This window comes from Sus scrofa, chromosome 13 (genome assembly GCF_000003025.6).
Source record: "Sus scrofa isolate TJ Tabasco breed Duroc chromosome 13, Sscrofa11.1, whole genome shotgun sequence".
Taxonomy (NCBI): Eukaryota; Metazoa; Chordata; class Mammalia; order Artiodactyla; family Suidae; genus Sus; species Sus scrofa.
This window is the reverse complement of record NC_010455.5, coordinates 205253349-205270165: the sequence shown is the minus strand read 5'-3', so window position 1 is coordinate 205270165 and position 16817 is coordinate 205253349. Positions and strand designations below refer to the sequence as shown.

Here is a 16817-nt window from a genome sequence, read left to right as displayed (position 1 = left end):
AGAATGTTCCATGTGCACTTGAGAAGAATGCATATTCTGTTGCTTTTGGATGAAATGTCTATAAATATCTATTAAGTCCATCTGGTTTAATGCTTCATTTGGGGCCTGTGTTTCCTTATTGATTTTCTGTCTCGTTGATCTGTCCATTGCTGTAAGTCCCCCACTGTTATTGCGTTATTGTCCATTTCTCCTTTAATATGCCTTACATATTGTGGTGAACCTGTGTTGGGTGCATAGATATTTAAAATTGTTGTATCTTCTTCTTGGATTGATCCTTTGATCATTATGTAATGTCCTTCCTTGTCCCTTAAAATATTCTTCATTTTAAAGTCTATTTTGTCTGATATGAGTATTGCTACTCCAGCTTTCTTTTGATCCCCATTTGCATGAAATATTTCCTTCCATCCTCTCACTTTCAATTTGTACGTGTCCCTAGAAGTGAAGTGGGTCTCTTGAAGACAGCATATATATGGGTCTTGTTTTTGTATCCATTCAGCCAGTCTATGTCTTTTGGTTGGGGCATTTAGTCCATTCACATTTAAGGTAATTATTGGTATGTATGTTCTTATTGCCATTTTATTAATTACTTTAGATTTGTTTTTGCTGCTCTGTTTTCTTTCCTTCTTCTTTTGTTCTTTTCTGCCTATAGAAGTTCCTTTATATTTGCTGTAAGGCTGGTTTAGTGTTGCTGAATTCTCTCAGCTTTTGCTTGTCTGTGAAGGTTTTGATTTCTCCTTCAAATCTGAATGAGAGCCTTGCTGGGTAGAGTAATCTCAGTTGTACGTTTTTTCCTTTCATCACGTTAAGTATATCATGCCATTCCCTTGTGGCCTGCAGAGTTTCTGTTGAGAAATCTGCCAATAACCTTATTGGGGTTCCTTTGTATGTTATTTGTTTCTTTTCCCTAGCTGCTTTCAAGATTTTCTCTTTGTCTTTAATTTTGGTCAGTTTGATTAATATGTGTCTCAGAGTGTTCCTCCTTGGGTTTATTTTATATGGTACTCGTTGTGCTTCCTGGATTTGAGTGAGTGATTCCTTCCCCATGTTAGGGAAGTTTTCGGCTATTATCTCTTGGAATATTTTTTCTGTCCCCTTTTCTCTCTCTCTTCTCCATCTGGCACCCCTATAATATGGATGTTGGTGCGTTTCACGTTGTCCCAGAGTTCTCTGAGACGCTCTTCATTTGTTTTCAATCTTTTTTCTCTTTTCTGTTCTGCATCCATAATTTCCACTAATCTGTTCTCCACCTCACTTATTTGTTCTTCTGCCTCCTGTATTCTGCTGTTAGCTGCTTCTAGTGAGTTTTTACTTCAGTTATTGTATTTTGCATCTCTTCTTGTTTAAGTTTTATATCTTGTATCTCTTTGGTCAGGGTTTCCTGTAAGTTATCCATCTTTGCCTCCAGTTTATTTCCAATGTCTTGCATCATCTTCAGCATCAACAGTCTAAAGTCTTTTTTCCTGGAGGCTAAGAATCTCCTCCTCACTTAGCTGTTTTTCTGGGGTTTTTCCTTTCTCCCTCATCTGAGTTATAGTTCTCTGTCTTTTCATTTTTATAGGTTTTTGGTGTGGTGACCTTTTTACAGATAATAGAGTTGTAGCCTCTCTTACTTCTGATGTCTGCCCCCCTTGTGGCTGAAGTCGGTATGGGGGGGCTTGCTGTAGGCTTCCTGATGGGAGGGGCTGATGCCTGCCCACTGGTAGGTGGAGCTGATTCTACTCCCTCTGGTGGGTGGGGCTTAGTCTCTGGATGGGATTAGAGGTATCTGTGTGCCTGAGGGGTCTTTAGGTAGCCTGTTTACTGAGGGGTGGGGCTGTGATCCCACCTGGATTGTTGTTTGCCCTGGGGCTTCTCAGCAGCTGGCTGGCTGATGGGTGGGGCCAGATTTTCCCAAAATGGCCCCTCCAGAGAAAGGCACTGCTGCTGAATATTCCTGAGAGCTTTGCTTTCAATGTCCTTCCCTCACACCAAGCTACGTTCACCCCTGTTTTCCCAGGATGTCCTCCAAGAACTGCAGTCAGGTTTGACCCAGATTCCCATGGAGACTTTGCTTTGCCCTGGGACCCAGTGCACGTGAAAGTCTGTGTGCGCCTTTTAAGAATGGGGTCTCTGTTTCCCCCAGTCCTGTGGAGCTCCTGCGCACAAGCCCCACTGGCCTTCAATGCCAGATGCTGCGGGGCTCTTTCTCCCTCTGCCAGATCCCCACACGTGAGAGTTTGATGGGTGGCTCAGACAGAACTCTCACTCCTGTAGGTGAGTCTCTGTGAACCAGTTAGTTTCCAGTCTGTGGAGCTTCCCACCCAGGAGGTATGGGGTTGTTTATATCACGAAATCACCCCTCCTACCTCTTGATGTGGCCTCCTCTTTTTCTTCTGGAGTAGGATAGCTTTGTTAAGGTTTCCCGTCCATTTGGGTGAAGAGTGCTCAGTCTTTAATTGTGCATTTTGTAGTTTTTAGAAGAGAAGTTGAGCTCCAGTCCTTCTATTCCACTATCTTAATCCCGTCCTCCCAGGAATCTCCATTTATTTATTTCTAAACCCCTCAGAGTAGTACCTAGTGATTTCTTAGCATATTATTCAACCTCTGATGCAGTTGTAAAGAGAACCATTTCCAAATGAACCACAGCTCTCGTGGATTTACCACTGTTTCTCCTAAAGAACCACATCTGTCTTTTTCCTCACTTGGAAAACTCTTCACTTTCTTCATGTATCCTCTCTGTTCCACCAAACTTCAATAATGGACAATCAGCCGGGACCATTCCACCAAATGCTCCCTGGGACTTGGGGACAAGAGGCCATTAGGGTCAGAGTCATTGACGAGGAGAGTCCTGTTCTTGCTTCCACGTGAAATGAGACACTCGTCCAAGAAGCGCTGGTGTTGCTTAGCGGGCATTTCTAGGCATCAGCGGGACGCTTCCTGACCGTGATCACATTGCAGTGTCTGCCTGGTGTGAGTCCACGATGGCCTTTCCCGGACCAGGAAGGGCAGATGTATTTGGTTTGGTTTTCCAGCTTTTATTCCCATCATGATGTGTTGAGGGGCTGGGTTTGTGGCTGAAACCCAGCCTCTATCCACTGGTGCCGAATAGAAACACCACAGAGACAGAGTTTTGGGCGAAGGAGAAAAAAACAGCTTTAATGCTTTGCCGGGCGAAGGGGGGCTCCCAGCAGGCTCGTGCCCTAAAGACTGTGCCCTCCTGGGGTGAGGTTAGGAGGTGGTTTTAGAGTTTGGGAGTGGAAAATAGGGCCGCAGAGAAGGACCAGGGTAAGGCAAGCTTGCGTTCTTCTTCTAAGCTGGTGTTTAGTGGCCCTGGCACGGGTTCTGGGGGCCCCCCTCTCTGGTTTTCATTTGTTGAGGGTTTTCGTTCTGCAGAAGCAGCTCAAAGATATTGTTAAGTATATTCCATGAAATGAAGCCAGGACTCTGTTCCCAAGGCTGCACTATTTTTGTTGTTGTTGTTGTTGTTGCTATTTTTTTCTTTTTTTTTAATGCCTCACTTGGGGCACATGGAAGTTCCCAGGCTAGGGGTCTAATCGAAGCTACAGCTGCCGGCCTACACTGCAGCTACAGCAACTCGGGATCCGAGCCATGTCTGCGACCTACACCACAGCACACGGCAACGCCAGATCCCCCACCCACCGAGCGAGGCCAGGGTTCGAACCTGCGTCCTCATGGATGATACTCGTCGCATTCGTTTCTGCTGAGCCACAACGGGAACTCCCCACTATTCCTTCTTGACTGTTCCTTGTCTGCGTCCCTCCCTTCCCTGATGAGCAACTGTTTGAACCTGCCCTCTGGGACTTGGGGAAGGTCACGGTGGCTGAAGCTTATTCCCTAAAAACAAGAATTGGGGGGCCCAGAAAGGTCCTGCTCCGTTTCAGATTTGAGCCTAGGTCTCATCGCCTTACCTCAGTTCTGGGGGGTGGGGCGGAATCCTGTTAATTATAAGTTAATTACGATACTAGGTGACAGCTGAAGAAATCAGGGCCCTTGCAAAGGAGGGCAGGGCCTGTGGCGGGGGGTCCATCGGCCGCAGAGCACGTGACCAGGCTTCTCTGCAGTTCTCTTACGTAGAACCCAGCGAGGCCAAGTCCTGGCAAATCCCCCCTCCTGTTCCTGCTGCAAAGATAGAAAAAGACCGCACGGTGATGCCCTGCGGGACCGTGGTCACTACTGTCACTGCTGTGAAAACCAAGCCTCGCTTTGACGCGGGGAGAGCGACCCCGCCCAGCTCTGGTGAGTTTCTGCCCCGTCGAAACTGAAGTCCCGCGTCCCCTGTGCACGTCTTGCCTCTACGCTGCAGAGCCTGTGGCTGCCCGGTGTTATCACGACGAAAACCTCAGGGGACAGGAGGCATGGTGGTTGGCAGCGGTCGTTGGCAGAGCTTTTCCTGTTGTAGATGGCTGTCTTTCTGTTTTGTCAGACATGTGAGAAGCCAAGGCAAGGCTCAGCCCTGGAGTAGATTTTGAGGCAAAAAACTAGACATTAGATGAAATAGCTATAGTTAAATTCGGTGCTCCGTGGTGTTTCCATGGGGACAGCATACCGTCCTCAAAACATGAGACGTGAGTGGTCCGTGTAGTTTCTCATGTTCAAAATCATCCATTCAAAGGCTTGATTTTAGATCCAGCAGAATTCTGTACCTGTCCCCACAGCCGCTGTCTTGGGACGACTTCTGTATAAGTGCGTGATTTTTTTTTTTTTGGCCAGGGCATGCAGTGGTTTGATGTGGGTTCTCAGTTCCCAGACCAGGGATTGAACCTGGGCCTCCACAGTGAAAGCAACAAATCCTAACCACTAGACCACCAGGGAACGCCCTACTATTATTTTTTTAAATTTATACTGTGTTCCTGCCTATACAAAAAGTATTATCTTCCCGGAACAGACCACTTAGCACAGTTGTTGAATGCAAAACAGAGAGTGAACTTCTGGCTTAATTAAAAGGTTTCCAAAATTTTATTTAATCCTGGACTTCCAGCTCTTCTTTTGGGCACACCCCCCACCCCCCAAAAAAATAAGGCGGTTAAAAATAGGGAGTTCCCACTGTGGTGCAGGGGGTTAAGAACCCTGTTTCAGAGGTGTGGGTTGGCTCCCCAGCTGGCACAGTAGGTTAAAGGATCCAGTGTTGCCATAGCTGCAGTGTAGGTCAGCAGCCGCAGCTTGGATTCAGTCCCTGACCCAGAAACTCCCATATGCCGCAGGGGTTAAAAATAAAATAAAAAAAAATAAAAAAATTTAAAAAGTAAAGAAAACCATAAGGTTTGGTGCTTACCTTTTCCAATGGCATGAAGTAGGGTTGAAGGGAGGGGTGATTTTGCCTTTCCGCCAGCCATCGAGTCAGCTTTCGGACGGCCTCCCCCCCTTTTTTTTGTCTTTTTACGGCCACATCTGCAGCATATGGAGGTTCCCAGGCTAGGGGTCTCATCGGAGCCACAGCAACGCCAGATCCGAGCTGCGTCTGTGACCTACACCACGGCTCATGGCAACGCCGGATCCTTAACCCTCGGAGCGAGGCCAGGGATCGAACCTGCAACCTCATGGTTCCTAGTCGGATTCATTTCCGCTGAGCCACGAACTCCTCGGAGGGCCATTGTAATCGGGATTTCTCCTGGGCAGAGTCTCCCCTGAGGACGCCCGTCAAGGTGAAGGTCGTTGAGAAGGACATCTCTGTCCAGGCCATCGCCTGCCACGGCGCCCCCGTCAGCAAGACCTTCTCTTCCTCAGATACAGGTAACGCAGATGCGCGTCCCCGCGGCCTCTCGGCCACTGGGCTGCGCGCGGTACCTCTCAGGAATTTGGGAGGAGTTGTTTTTCATAATAAGTGAGGAACGAGGAGCCCAGGGAAATGGCAGAGGCTGGAAGACCAGGAGCCGTGTGGATGTCCCTGCTCTGAGCCTGAGGGACCCTCCAAAGAAGCCCCACACCCAGCTTACGCCTCACTTTATACAGTGTCCCAACCCGATCTCCCCCTGGTTCAGGGGCCAGTTCCGTGGGTGTCGGAAGACAAGCAGGACCCGGGTGACATAGGCATAAGAGCGACTTTAGTTTTTGTCTCCCGCTGTCCCCTGAAACCTGCGTGATAGGACGTTTGCCCCAGACCACTGGGTGGCAGTTTCCCCTTTTATTGTCCCTTGTGTCAACACCTGTCCCTTGAAATCTAAGCACGATCCAAGTTTGGGGGAGGACTTTTCTCCCTCGGCTCAGGTGTGACCTGGGGTCTGAGAAGCGGCGGGCAGACACCCTCCCTCAGGCTCATCCCCCGACCCACCCCACCCCGTCCCCCGTCCACCGAGTCCTGTTTCTGATCTTGCCACGGTCAAGGCTGGGATGCAGAGGAGCCCGCAGCAGGCAGGCAGTTCTCATTTGACAGGTGTTATCTCGATGGTCCTGTGTTCTCTGAGCCTGGTGCAAGTTGAACACTGCCTCTTGCCCTGGGGGCACTTCCCTGGTTTTTGGGGGGGTGCTGCAGGCCTCCCCCCAAATGCAACTTCCTCATGGGAGGTCAGGCCCCTTGTCAGCTGCTCCTGGAGGTGCTTCTTCAGCTCTGCTCCTGCCACGTATCACAGGGGCACCATCACCCCGGGCTGGCGTCCTGCTGTGGTTCCCACCTGGTCTGTGGGCTGTGACACCTGTCCCTATTGTGCAGCCAGGACCCTAGAAACTTCCTCGGGCACAGCTGGCACCTGGGCAGGCTCCCTGAAGCCAGACAGAAGTGCCCAGGCTCTGCGTACGGAGCAGGCACCCCCGTCCCTGTGCCGAGGCCTGGTACCTTGTGCACAGCTCTCTCTCCAGGAGCCTCCACTATATCCCAAGGAGCTCTTTGCTGGGTGCGGGTCGGCGTTCAGCTTTTCCCGGGTGTTGCCTGGCTGTGGGGTCGACCATGGCGAGGAGCTGCTTCCGTGAGCCAGCCCTTCCTCGGCCTGAACACCCGAGGTGTTCACCTGCTCCCGGGATGGGAGGGAGTAGCTGTGTGGCCCTTCAAAGTTCATCTCCCCGAAGCTCAGGTTACCTGCCCGAGTCCCTTGTCACCTCAATGGGGGCACAACCTCGGACAGTCAAGGGCATGACCTGGAGTGTGCCCCTCAGTGACCACAGGGGCAGCCACCCCAGACCCCCGGCCGCGAACACCAGCCTAGGGCTGACTGTGGTCCCAGCTGTCACCTGTCCTGCTCAGAAAGTTTCCCCAGACGCCAGCCGGCCCTACTGTCACCCACGGTCTCTGCTTTCCCGCTTCCCAGGCAGCGGGGGGCCCTTGTGACCGGCTGGCCGCCCCCAAAAGCCTGAGCCATTGGCTCTCCGGCTCTTTACGGAAAATACTTGCCAACCCGTGTTTCAGACCAAACCTGTCACCCCGGATGGTCCCAGCAAGGACTCAGATTTGCTAACGTGCCCTCACTGCCCGCCCCCTGCCCCCTCCCGCAGAACTGCTGGTGCTGAACGGCACCGACCTGGTGGCCGAAGTCGCCATCCGCCAGCTCAGCGAGTCCTCGAAGCTGAAGCTCAAGTCCCCGCGGAAGAAGAGTACAATCATCATATCCGGCGTCTCCAAGGTGAGCCCGCCGCCCCTCCCGCCGCAGCCGCCCGCGCTGCGCCCACTCTGGAAGGTTCCGCGCCCAGACGCTAGGGCATCGCGCGCCCGTGAGGGGCGCCTCCTGGTGTGTCGTTTACGCAGCGCATCCTGGTCCCGAAGGAGACTTGAACGTCTGACCCGGGAGGTTTGGTGGTTGAGAGGTTGGTGAATCACTCGGAGGAAACGTATTGAAAGAAAAAGACCAGTGTGTTGTCCGCGACCCTTTGGGACAGAACCGCCCCCCTGTGGCTGCCCCATCGTGGGAACTTTCCCTTCATGACCCGTTTCCAAACCATCTCCGTCTTATGCAGTGAACGTTAGTTAATGCCTTTTGCAAAGCTCGTTTTAAAACATATCCTGCTCCAGGGGTTCCCATTGTGCCTCGGCAGGTTAAGAATCTGACTAGTATCCTTGAGAATGCAGGTTCGATCCCTGGCCTCGTTCAGTGGGTTAAGGATCCAGCGGTTGCCACAAGCTGTGGTGTAGGTCGCAGGTGAGGCTTGGATCTGGTGTGGCTGTGGCTGTGGTGTAGACAGGCAGCTCCAGCTCTGATTCGACTCCTAGCCTGGGAAATGCCATATGCTGCAGGTGTAGCCGTAAAAAGAAAAAGAAAAGAAAAAATTTAATGAAATTGGAACTTCCGTGGGCAATGTGGGAAGGAAAGGGAAACAATATGAATATATGGCTTACAATCTGTTACAGAAACAAGCAGCAACCAAATCCCTGGTCCCAATCCCCCTTCCTTCTTTCTGTTCTGTGACCAGAGCAGACGTCCAGAGCCCATGGCAGGTGCGAGGCCGTCCCTGGGAGATACAGGGCGGGCCAGGCTGCTGGACAGGGCAGCCCCTGGAACAAAGGGCCACATTGCAGCCCCTTCCTCTTCTCTGACTCTTCGGACCCAGCAGGGAGGACGTGAGCAGTGGGGGCAGTTAGGAGCCTTGGCGTCGGGAGGGGATGAGGAGGAAGACGGGTTTTTGGACGGGGATGGCAGGTTGGTACTTTGAAAGCGTAAGAGGGTGGGACAGTCACCCCTCGGCTGCCGGGAGAGGGGCCAGGGCAGGTCCTGGGAGGTGTCAGAGCTGAGTCACCAATGTTGCCATCTTCCCTGGGCCGTGGGTGGCCTTGACCAACCAACCATCCTCTCCCAGGGGCCAGGGGAGCCTCTGGGTTTCCTGCTTGTACTTCCAGTAGCAGCCAGCAGGGGGCGATGGCATCTCAGGAAGTGCCGGGCCCAATGGGTGGGTTTTCTTTAGGACGAATGAGCAGACTCTGACCAACACCTCTGTGCTTTCCCTAAGGTTTGTTTGTTTGTTTAAGAATCACTAGGCTCTTAACATTTAATTATCCAACTGGCTGCAGTGATCATTTTTACTGATGCTCAATTTGTCCCAAGTTGGGTCAGTGAGCACTTCTGCCTTGAGCCAGAAAAGGGTAGTTGTCAGTTGTCACTAAGTAGACTCTCTCGTGCAAGTGCCACACAGATCGGGACCAGCAGCCCAGCCCCCCGGGAGCCCGCCGTGTCCCTGCCGTCACTTTCCTCCCCTCCAGCAAACTACTTTCCGACCGGCAAGCCCATAGGTTAGTTTAGCACCTACATACGCCTTACACGTAAATGTAGCTCTTAGGGTATTAAGTGCACAGTGATTAATTTCTACTTGCAGGAAACACAAAAATGCGATAGAAACGGGTTAAAAGACAAACAGAGGAGTTCCCATTGTGGCTCAGAGGGTTAAGAACCAGACGTCGTCTCTCTGAGGATGCAGGTTCAATCCCTGGTCTCGCTCAGCGGGTTAAGGATCCAGCGTTGCTACAAGTTGGGGCATAGGTCGCAGATGCAGCTTGGATCCCGTGTTGCCGTGGCTGTGGGGTAGGCCTCGGCTGCAGCTCTGACTTGACCCCTAGCCCCGGAACTTCCGTGTGCCACAGATGTGGCCATAGAAAGAAAAGGAAAAAGAGATAGAATCTGGACCTCCAGAGCTCACTTCCTGTGTCACGGTGTGTGTGTCCCCCCCAATAGTCAGAAGGGACCGTGTGTGTCCCCCCAATTCTCAGAAGGGATGCTCTTCCCACAGACCCCTCCGGCTGGGCGGGTTGCACGGGGAGGGCGGAAGTGCCCCCCAGCAGCCTGTGCCCTCGGCCCTCTGCCCTGGGGGCTCTGCATCCGCTGCTGTTCAGCCGCGTTTCCCTGGCTGCCTCCTTGGAGGGCTGGGGTGCCTTCTGATGCTGACGTCACCAGTCGGGGTGTCTGGACAGCGCTATTCCGGCTTTTTCCCTCCCCTGCTGCTCCGCCCAAACGTCCTTGTCCTCTTCCCTCACCGCGACTTTCTCTCTCGCCCCGGGCAGACCTCACTATCTCAGGACAATGACGCCGCCCTGATGCTGGACTACGCGGCCTCCATGGACAGTGCCCGCCAGGAGGACACCCTGGACCAGCCGAGCGCGGCGGCTGCGGCCTCGGACCCGCCCGTGGAGGAGCAGGAGGAGGAGGGGGCGGCGGCAGTGGCGGCGGCCTCAGCCGGGGCCCCCCCGGCCCTGGAGCCCCAGGAGAGCGAGCTGGACTGCTGGGACTTGGAGAAGGAGCCCCAGGCCGGGGCGTGGGGTGGCCAGGGCCCCCCGGACCTTGATGGGGACGAGCTCTCGGAGAGCTCCCTGAGCGTGTCGGAGCTGGAGCCGGGCGCTGCCAAGAAGCATAAAGGTACCAGCACCTCCCTCCTCCTCCCCGAGCCCCCCCAGTGCCCCCTCCCACCTGTGGCTTTGCTCTCCTGCTGGTTTCCAAGCTAAAACTCAGTTCTGGCGCTCGGCTTCCTTCCCCTTCTCTCCTCCGAAGGCGCCTCCCCCAGCGCCCCCACATCCACAGAAACACCTGCAGGGAGGATTTGAGCCATTTCAGAACTGTGTGCAGGGGTGGGGGGCAGGGGGCAGAAGCCTTCCCAGTGTGAGTGGCCGGGTCACCCCTCGGCACTGGGGGGCAGTTTGTGTTCACGCCCTTCCTCTGTCGGGGATCACGGGCATCGGGCTGGGGACTGCGGGGAGCAGTCTTGCTCCTTTGTTCTTGGTGTGGGGGACCAGTGGTTCCTCCTGGGGGCGATTGGGGCCCCTCTCCGGGGACATTGGCCGTGTCTGGAGGCAGTTTCACAGCTGGGCGTGGGGGTGCTGCTGGCTTTGGGCTGGTAGAGCCCAGGGTGCCGCTCAATACCCCGCCGTGCGCACGATGGCCCATCACAGTGTCACGTGGCCCAGGCGACCTGGGGCCAGGCTGGAGAGCCCACTGGGGAGGGGCTGCATCCAGCCTCACCCCCACCCCCATCATGGCCCACTCCTGCCCAAAGCAGAGGGCCCGGATGAGGGGGGAGGCGAAGGTTAGAAGGGGAGGAGGCGAGGAAGGATGCGTGGGTGTGACTTCCGGACCCTGTGATGGGGGTTGGCGCACTGGTCTATCTGCCCGCTGCCCACCGGGCTTGGGGCTTATCCTGAGGACCCTGGCGGGCAGGGGAAGCTGTGACCTGTGACCCCCGGCCCCAGAGGCAGCTCCCTTGCTTTTGTTGTGGAAGAGATGGCCTGGCTGCTGGTCTGCACCCCCAGCCTGGGCGTGTCTGGGGGCCAGAGCAGCCCAAGGGGCCTCGGCTGCCCCTGGGGGAGGCAGGTGGGCCTGGGCAGGTGGAAACACAGGGGGCGGGTGTGGGGCAGGGGCCTCGCTGCCTCTCCCTCTGCTGCCCTGGTGGACCAGCAGCCTGGCTCCTCTCCTTGCCGAGCCCGCCCTCCCTCCCGCCCCACTCCCATCACTCTGAGAGCCTGGGCCTTGCCACCCGGGTCCCTCTGAGACCACTGTCCTTCACCCCCCGCCTCCATGTGGTTCCTTCCGGGGAGTTCTTGCCCTTGCGTCTCCGCCCTTGCTGTGTTCTGGTCACCTGCTCCTCTCCTGTCACCAGCCAGGTGGGTGACACCCTGAGGCCTGGTGTGTGGGGCTGGGGGGACCCTGAGCCCTCTGCACACCTCTCGCTGTGCTGCCCAGACCCAGGATTGCTTTGGCTTTGGTTTTGGGGTTTATTTTTTGCTTTTTTTTTTTTGCTCTTTTCTTTGCATCTGCAGCATATGGAACCTTCTGGGCTAGGGGTCGAACTGGAGCTATAGCTGCTGACCTAGACCACAGCCACGGCAATGCAGGATCCGAGCTGCGTCTGCAACCTACACCACAGCTCACAGCCACGCCAGATCCTTAACCCATTGAGCGAGGCCAGGGATCAAACCCACATCCTCATGAATAGCAGGCAGATTCGTTTCCTCTGCGCCACAACGGGAACTCCAGACCTGGGATTTCTCAGAGGGACGTATTTGGCAGCATTTTAAACGTTGCTTTTCATTCCAGTGTTTTCTGAGAGATCTGTCCTCAGCATCTCCCTGAGATACGGTCAGACCCTTGCATGGGGACGTGTTATGGATGCAGATAACTTTCATCTTCCACCGCAAATTTTCAAAACTGGGGCTACAGGTGCCAGCTCTGTGACATTTTCTCTCATTTTTAAACTAAAGCCTGTTTTTCGGTTTAAGAACTACCCGTCTCTCTTGTCCTAGCAAAGAGCTGGCACTGGTTTCTGAGGCTGCCTTGCCGCCTCAGAGCCCACCCCAAATGCTGCCGGTGGGAAATGTATGCATGGTGATGATACGGCCGATACAGGAGATGCGGCCCCCAAATTTGGGGTTATTTTTAGCCTAACAGATGATGGGCGTGGTTGCTTGGCAACGGGAACGCCCCGCACACGACTGAATTCTGTGCTCGACGTGGCCGACATGGTCCATTACTGTGCCCTTCACCGCGAGGGAGCACGGAAGTCTTGGGGGAGCCTTTGAAAGCGGTTAAAGGGGGAACCACAGCCCGCCTGGCCCGGCGTCCCGCACCGCGAGGCCGCGTGCGGTGCGATGCCGCTGCTGCTGGCCGCCGCGTGCGGACTGTGCTCTTGCCAATTTTCTTTTCATCTCTCCCTTCTCTCCGTCTCCTGCTCACCCCCTTTTTGCCTTAAGAGGATCGCTATGCCAACCAGCATTAATTGCCTACGCAGTAAGTTATTTTTGTTTCATTTATCTTTTTCATTGCGCACGGCCCCGCTCTGAGCAAAGCACCTACCCTGACCGAGCCGAAGCCCAGCCCCCTCCCTTCCTTTTTCCTCCTGCCCCCGTCTCCTTGGAGCTTCTCAGGACGCTGGCTCTCCCATCTTCCTCCTTCCTGGTGCCCTGGTCCAGGCATTAGAGAACCAGTACCTCAGCCGGCTGGGCGGTGGGGGTGGGACCCCTGCGTGAGCTCATGTGACACCCTCACCATGAAACACAGACCGACCAGCTCCCCTGGCCGTTCTGGGTCTAAGCAGTCATCCCTTCCCTAAAGGGGCCGTCTCGGTTCCTCGTGAAATCAGAGGCATTGTTCTTTGGGTGGTCAACCCCAGGTTTCAAGGGGGCTTCTGGTCACTGTTTTTCTCCCTATCAGATTTTAAGATGCATTCTTCAAGGAGTTCCTGTCGCGGTGCAGTGGTTAACGAATCTGACTGGGAACGATGAGGCTGTGGGTTCCATCCCCGGCCTTGCCTAGTGGGTTAAGGATCCGGCGTTGCCGTGAGCCGTGGTGTAGGTCACAGACGCGGCTCAGATCCCACGTTGCTGTGGCTCTGGCATAGGGCGGCGGCTACAGCTCGGATTAGACCCCTAGCCTGGGAATCTCCACATGCTGTGGGAGTGGCCAAAGGCAAAAAGACCCAAAAAAAAAAAAAAAAAAAGATGCATTATTCAACCTGTGTCTGTTAGACTCTGTGGAGACAAGCAGAAATAAATGTGGGAATAGTTGCAACATTAAAGATATCGTTTAGGAGCTCCCGTTGTGGCTCAGTGGGTTAAGAACCCTGACATAGTGTCTGTGAGGATGCAGGTTCTATCCCTGGCCTCGCTCAGTGGGCTAAGGATCTGGTGTTGCCACAAGCTGCGGCATAGCTCGCAGATGTGGCTCGGATCCGGCGTTGCTGTGGCTGTGGTGTAGGCCAGCAGGTATGACTTGGATTTAGCCCCTAGCCTGGGAACTTCCATATGCCTTGGATGCAGCCCTAAAAAGACAAAAAAAAAAAAAAAAAAAAAGTATAATAGTTATTTTTAAATCCCACGTATATTTGTTTATACTTCAGCCTTAGGGGTTTTTTTTGTTTTGTTTTTGTTAACTTCTCTGGAACCAAGGAAAGATTTTTTTTTCCTTTTCCCTGTCCCATCTAAGACTGGTTATGTGCCTCAGATTTCACATACCCTGTTTCCAGATTTTATCTCCAGGCACCTTCAAGGTTGTGGGTGAGTCCTGCTTCTTGCCTGGTAGGTGGATGAGACGGCCTGGTGTCGAGGAGGCTGGCTTGTGTAAACAGGTGGCTCGGGCTCCCTTGTCTGCGGGCGGGAGTTTCTCCATCAGCAAAGGTGACAGGGTCAGATGTGACATACCAAACTGTAGTTACTGTCTCGGCCAGGGAAACACAACCAGCAGCTTCTACATGTTCAGGGAACTGGCTTATGTGATTGTGGGGCTGTGTGCCTGAGACCTGCAGGTGGGCCGGCAGGCAGGAGATGCAGCAGGAGCAGGTGCTCCGGGCCTGAGGCAGCATCTCTTCTTTGGGGACCTTCCCTTTTGTTCTCAGGCATCCAGTTGATTGGACGGAGCCCACCCACACTGCCAGGCCTGCCTCCTTTAGCTCAGGCGCTGATGGGCAACCTTAACCACATCCGCCGGGCGTCTTCCCAGCACCTCATTTCGTGTTGGATGCCGTCACCAGGTGCTCCAGACACACTGACACAGGAAACTGAGCCCCAGTGTCCCTTAGTCCTGGTGGCTCGGAGTGGTCCTGCCTCCTGGCAGACGAGGGGTATGCTGCCTTTCTGAGCCAGTGACCCCTCAGCCCCTGCGGCCAGGCTGCCCCGGCATCTGCTGAGCACACCTGTGTGCCTGTGTCATCATGGCATCATTTACCCCAAAGGTCACTTCAGGGTTTTATTTAGCAACGAAGTTGGCATAACCTCTTTCATGCTGGTGATTCTTCTGGTTTGGTGAGATGAACTGTGGGCCCCAGAGATGGGCTTGCGTGGCTGGAATGTCCTGTCCTCCCCACATGGCCAGCGTGGCTCTCGGGAGCTTTACATCATTCTGGAAAGCCTGTCCAGAGAGCAGGGCTCTGCTCTGCAACCCCTCTGGGAGCCATGTCCAGCCCGCCCTCCAGAGGCCTCCCCCTTGGCTGCCCATGGGTGAGCCCTCCAGACATCTGCTGGCCCCTCCTGGCCCAGACGCTGCCCTTAGCAGCATAGACGAGCCAGCTGTGAGAACACGGCTTTGCGCCCTGTTTCTGCATGTCTGCTTCCTCATTTGTAAGCAAGGGATGAGGTCAGTGTCAGAGGGGCACAGAGGCATAACCAGGGCTCCAGCCTGCAGGTGTGCAGACCTCAGGCCTTCCCTCACGCAGAGACCTGTCCTCTGTCCAAAAAGCCGATGTCCCCATAGATGTCGTGACAAGCTGGGTCCAGGTGGAGGAAACGCAGGCTTGGTGAGCAGAGCAAATGCCTCTAGGACGATTTGCAGCAGGGTACCCAAGACAGCATCTGGTTCTGGCATTGACGTTGGGCAGGCAAAGTTCACAACCAGCACGCCCGTCCCACAGGGCGCGGGTGAGGACAGGAAACAAACAGCCCTTTGCAAGCCTGCTGGGTCAGCACACGCACGCTGGTGCGGGGCTGGCCGGAGCCAAGATGCTGCTTAAACATCGCAGCCAGCAGTGCGTGGCGTTTAAACGGTGATGGCAAATGCATCTCCCCTCTACCAGCTGTTCAGGGGATGCAGGCCGATGCTTCATCTTAATGTGGCTAGAATCTAGAGTTTGGGTGATGGACGTGCAATGGCACTTAAACGAGCTAACGTAATTGCTCGCGAGTGTGCGGGTTCCCTTCCTAGAATGCTTGAGCACAGCCACCCCTCACCTGTTCCCGGGTTCTGGCTTCTCTCTCAATCCAGGGCAGAGCCCGACCTCTCAGCAGCCTGGTGCTGTGCCCTGTGGGGCAGGCTGCCTTGTCCCCCGTTCCCCACAGCCCTGAGACATCAGAACATGAAGGGGCCTCAGGAAGCTGTCACCTTCCAGCCTCTGGTCTGGTTGCTGGTGCTGAAGCCGCTGTCCTTAGCGAAGCAATCTCCGCACTCCAGGTGCTGGTGGCGGTTTGACCTGACCTTGGTGGGCTGTTTCCAGCCCCAGCTATGCATTAGAAAGACCTGGGGTTTTTTAAAAACATGCTGAGGGAGTTCCCGTTGTGGCTCAGTGGTAACGAACCCGACTAGTATCCATAAGGATGCGGGTTTGATCCCTGACCCCACCTAGTGGGTTAAGGATCCAGGGTTGCCATGAGCTGCAGTGCAGGTCACAGATGTGGCTCAGGTCCCGTGTTGCTGTGGCGTAGACTCTGATTCGACCCCTAGCCCGGGAACTTCTGTATGCCACAGGTGCGGCCCTAAGGAGAAAAGGAATAACAAATTAAAAGGTGCTGATATCGGGGTATCTCCCCTGAGCCCATCACATCCGATTCCCGGGGCTGGGCCTGGGCGTCTGTAGTTTTAAAGGTGCCGCCTGACTCCAGCGTGTCCTGGGGCTGAGCACGCTGTTCCACTGTCCGCCCTCTGCCCCGATCGTCTGTGGGGCACCCAGGGTCCAAGGATAACTAGGAGGACGGGGCTGGTGCTTCAGCACCCTCATCTTCAGTCAGACCCCCCCCAGCTCTCTGCCGGGCTGTGTCAGGTTCCTGGGGCCGCCGTGACAAAGCACCGGGGCCAGCACGGTTGAAACAGCAGGGTCTCTCCTGTCTCAGGGCTGGAGGCTGGGAGTCTGAGGTCAAGGCGCAGGCGGGGCTGGTTCCTCCTGAGGCTGGGGGGTGGGGGGTTTGTCCCACGCTGTCCCCAGCTCTGGGGGTTCGTTAACAACCTCGTCACCCCTCAGCTTGTGGAAGCATCCGGCCACCCTCCGCCCTCATCTCCACGGGGCCTCCCTGCGTGTCAGTGTCCAGGTTCCCCGCTGGTATAGGGGCGCCGGTCCTGCTGGGTCATGATTCCGCTGTAACGTAAATCCCACAGTACTGACCATGTCTCTGCATGAGGACCTGTATGAGGGCAGGAGCCCAACACAGCAATTTTGGAGGGACTCGATCCAACTCGTGACACCGCCCCTGCTCAGACCTCAGACTCCAGCTCCAGCCC

General features: G+C 54.8%; 1 protein-coding gene across 1 annotated transcript in view; it reads left to right on the top strand.

Annotated features, from left to right (window-relative positions):
* Positions 1-16817, top strand: part of C2CD2 (C2 calcium dependent domain containing 2) — a 64878-nt gene that overhangs the window by 43703 nt on the left and 4358 nt on the right. Inside the window, exons 10-13 of the mRNA XM_003358976.4 lie at positions 4062-4236; positions 5617-5730; positions 7423-7550; positions 9914-10265. Coding sequence (XP_003359024.1) covers positions 4062-4236; positions 5617-5730; positions 7423-7550; positions 9914-10265 — 769 coding nt within the window. The remainder of the gene's footprint in view (positions 1-4061; positions 4237-5616; positions 5731-7422; positions 7551-9913; positions 10266-16817) is intronic.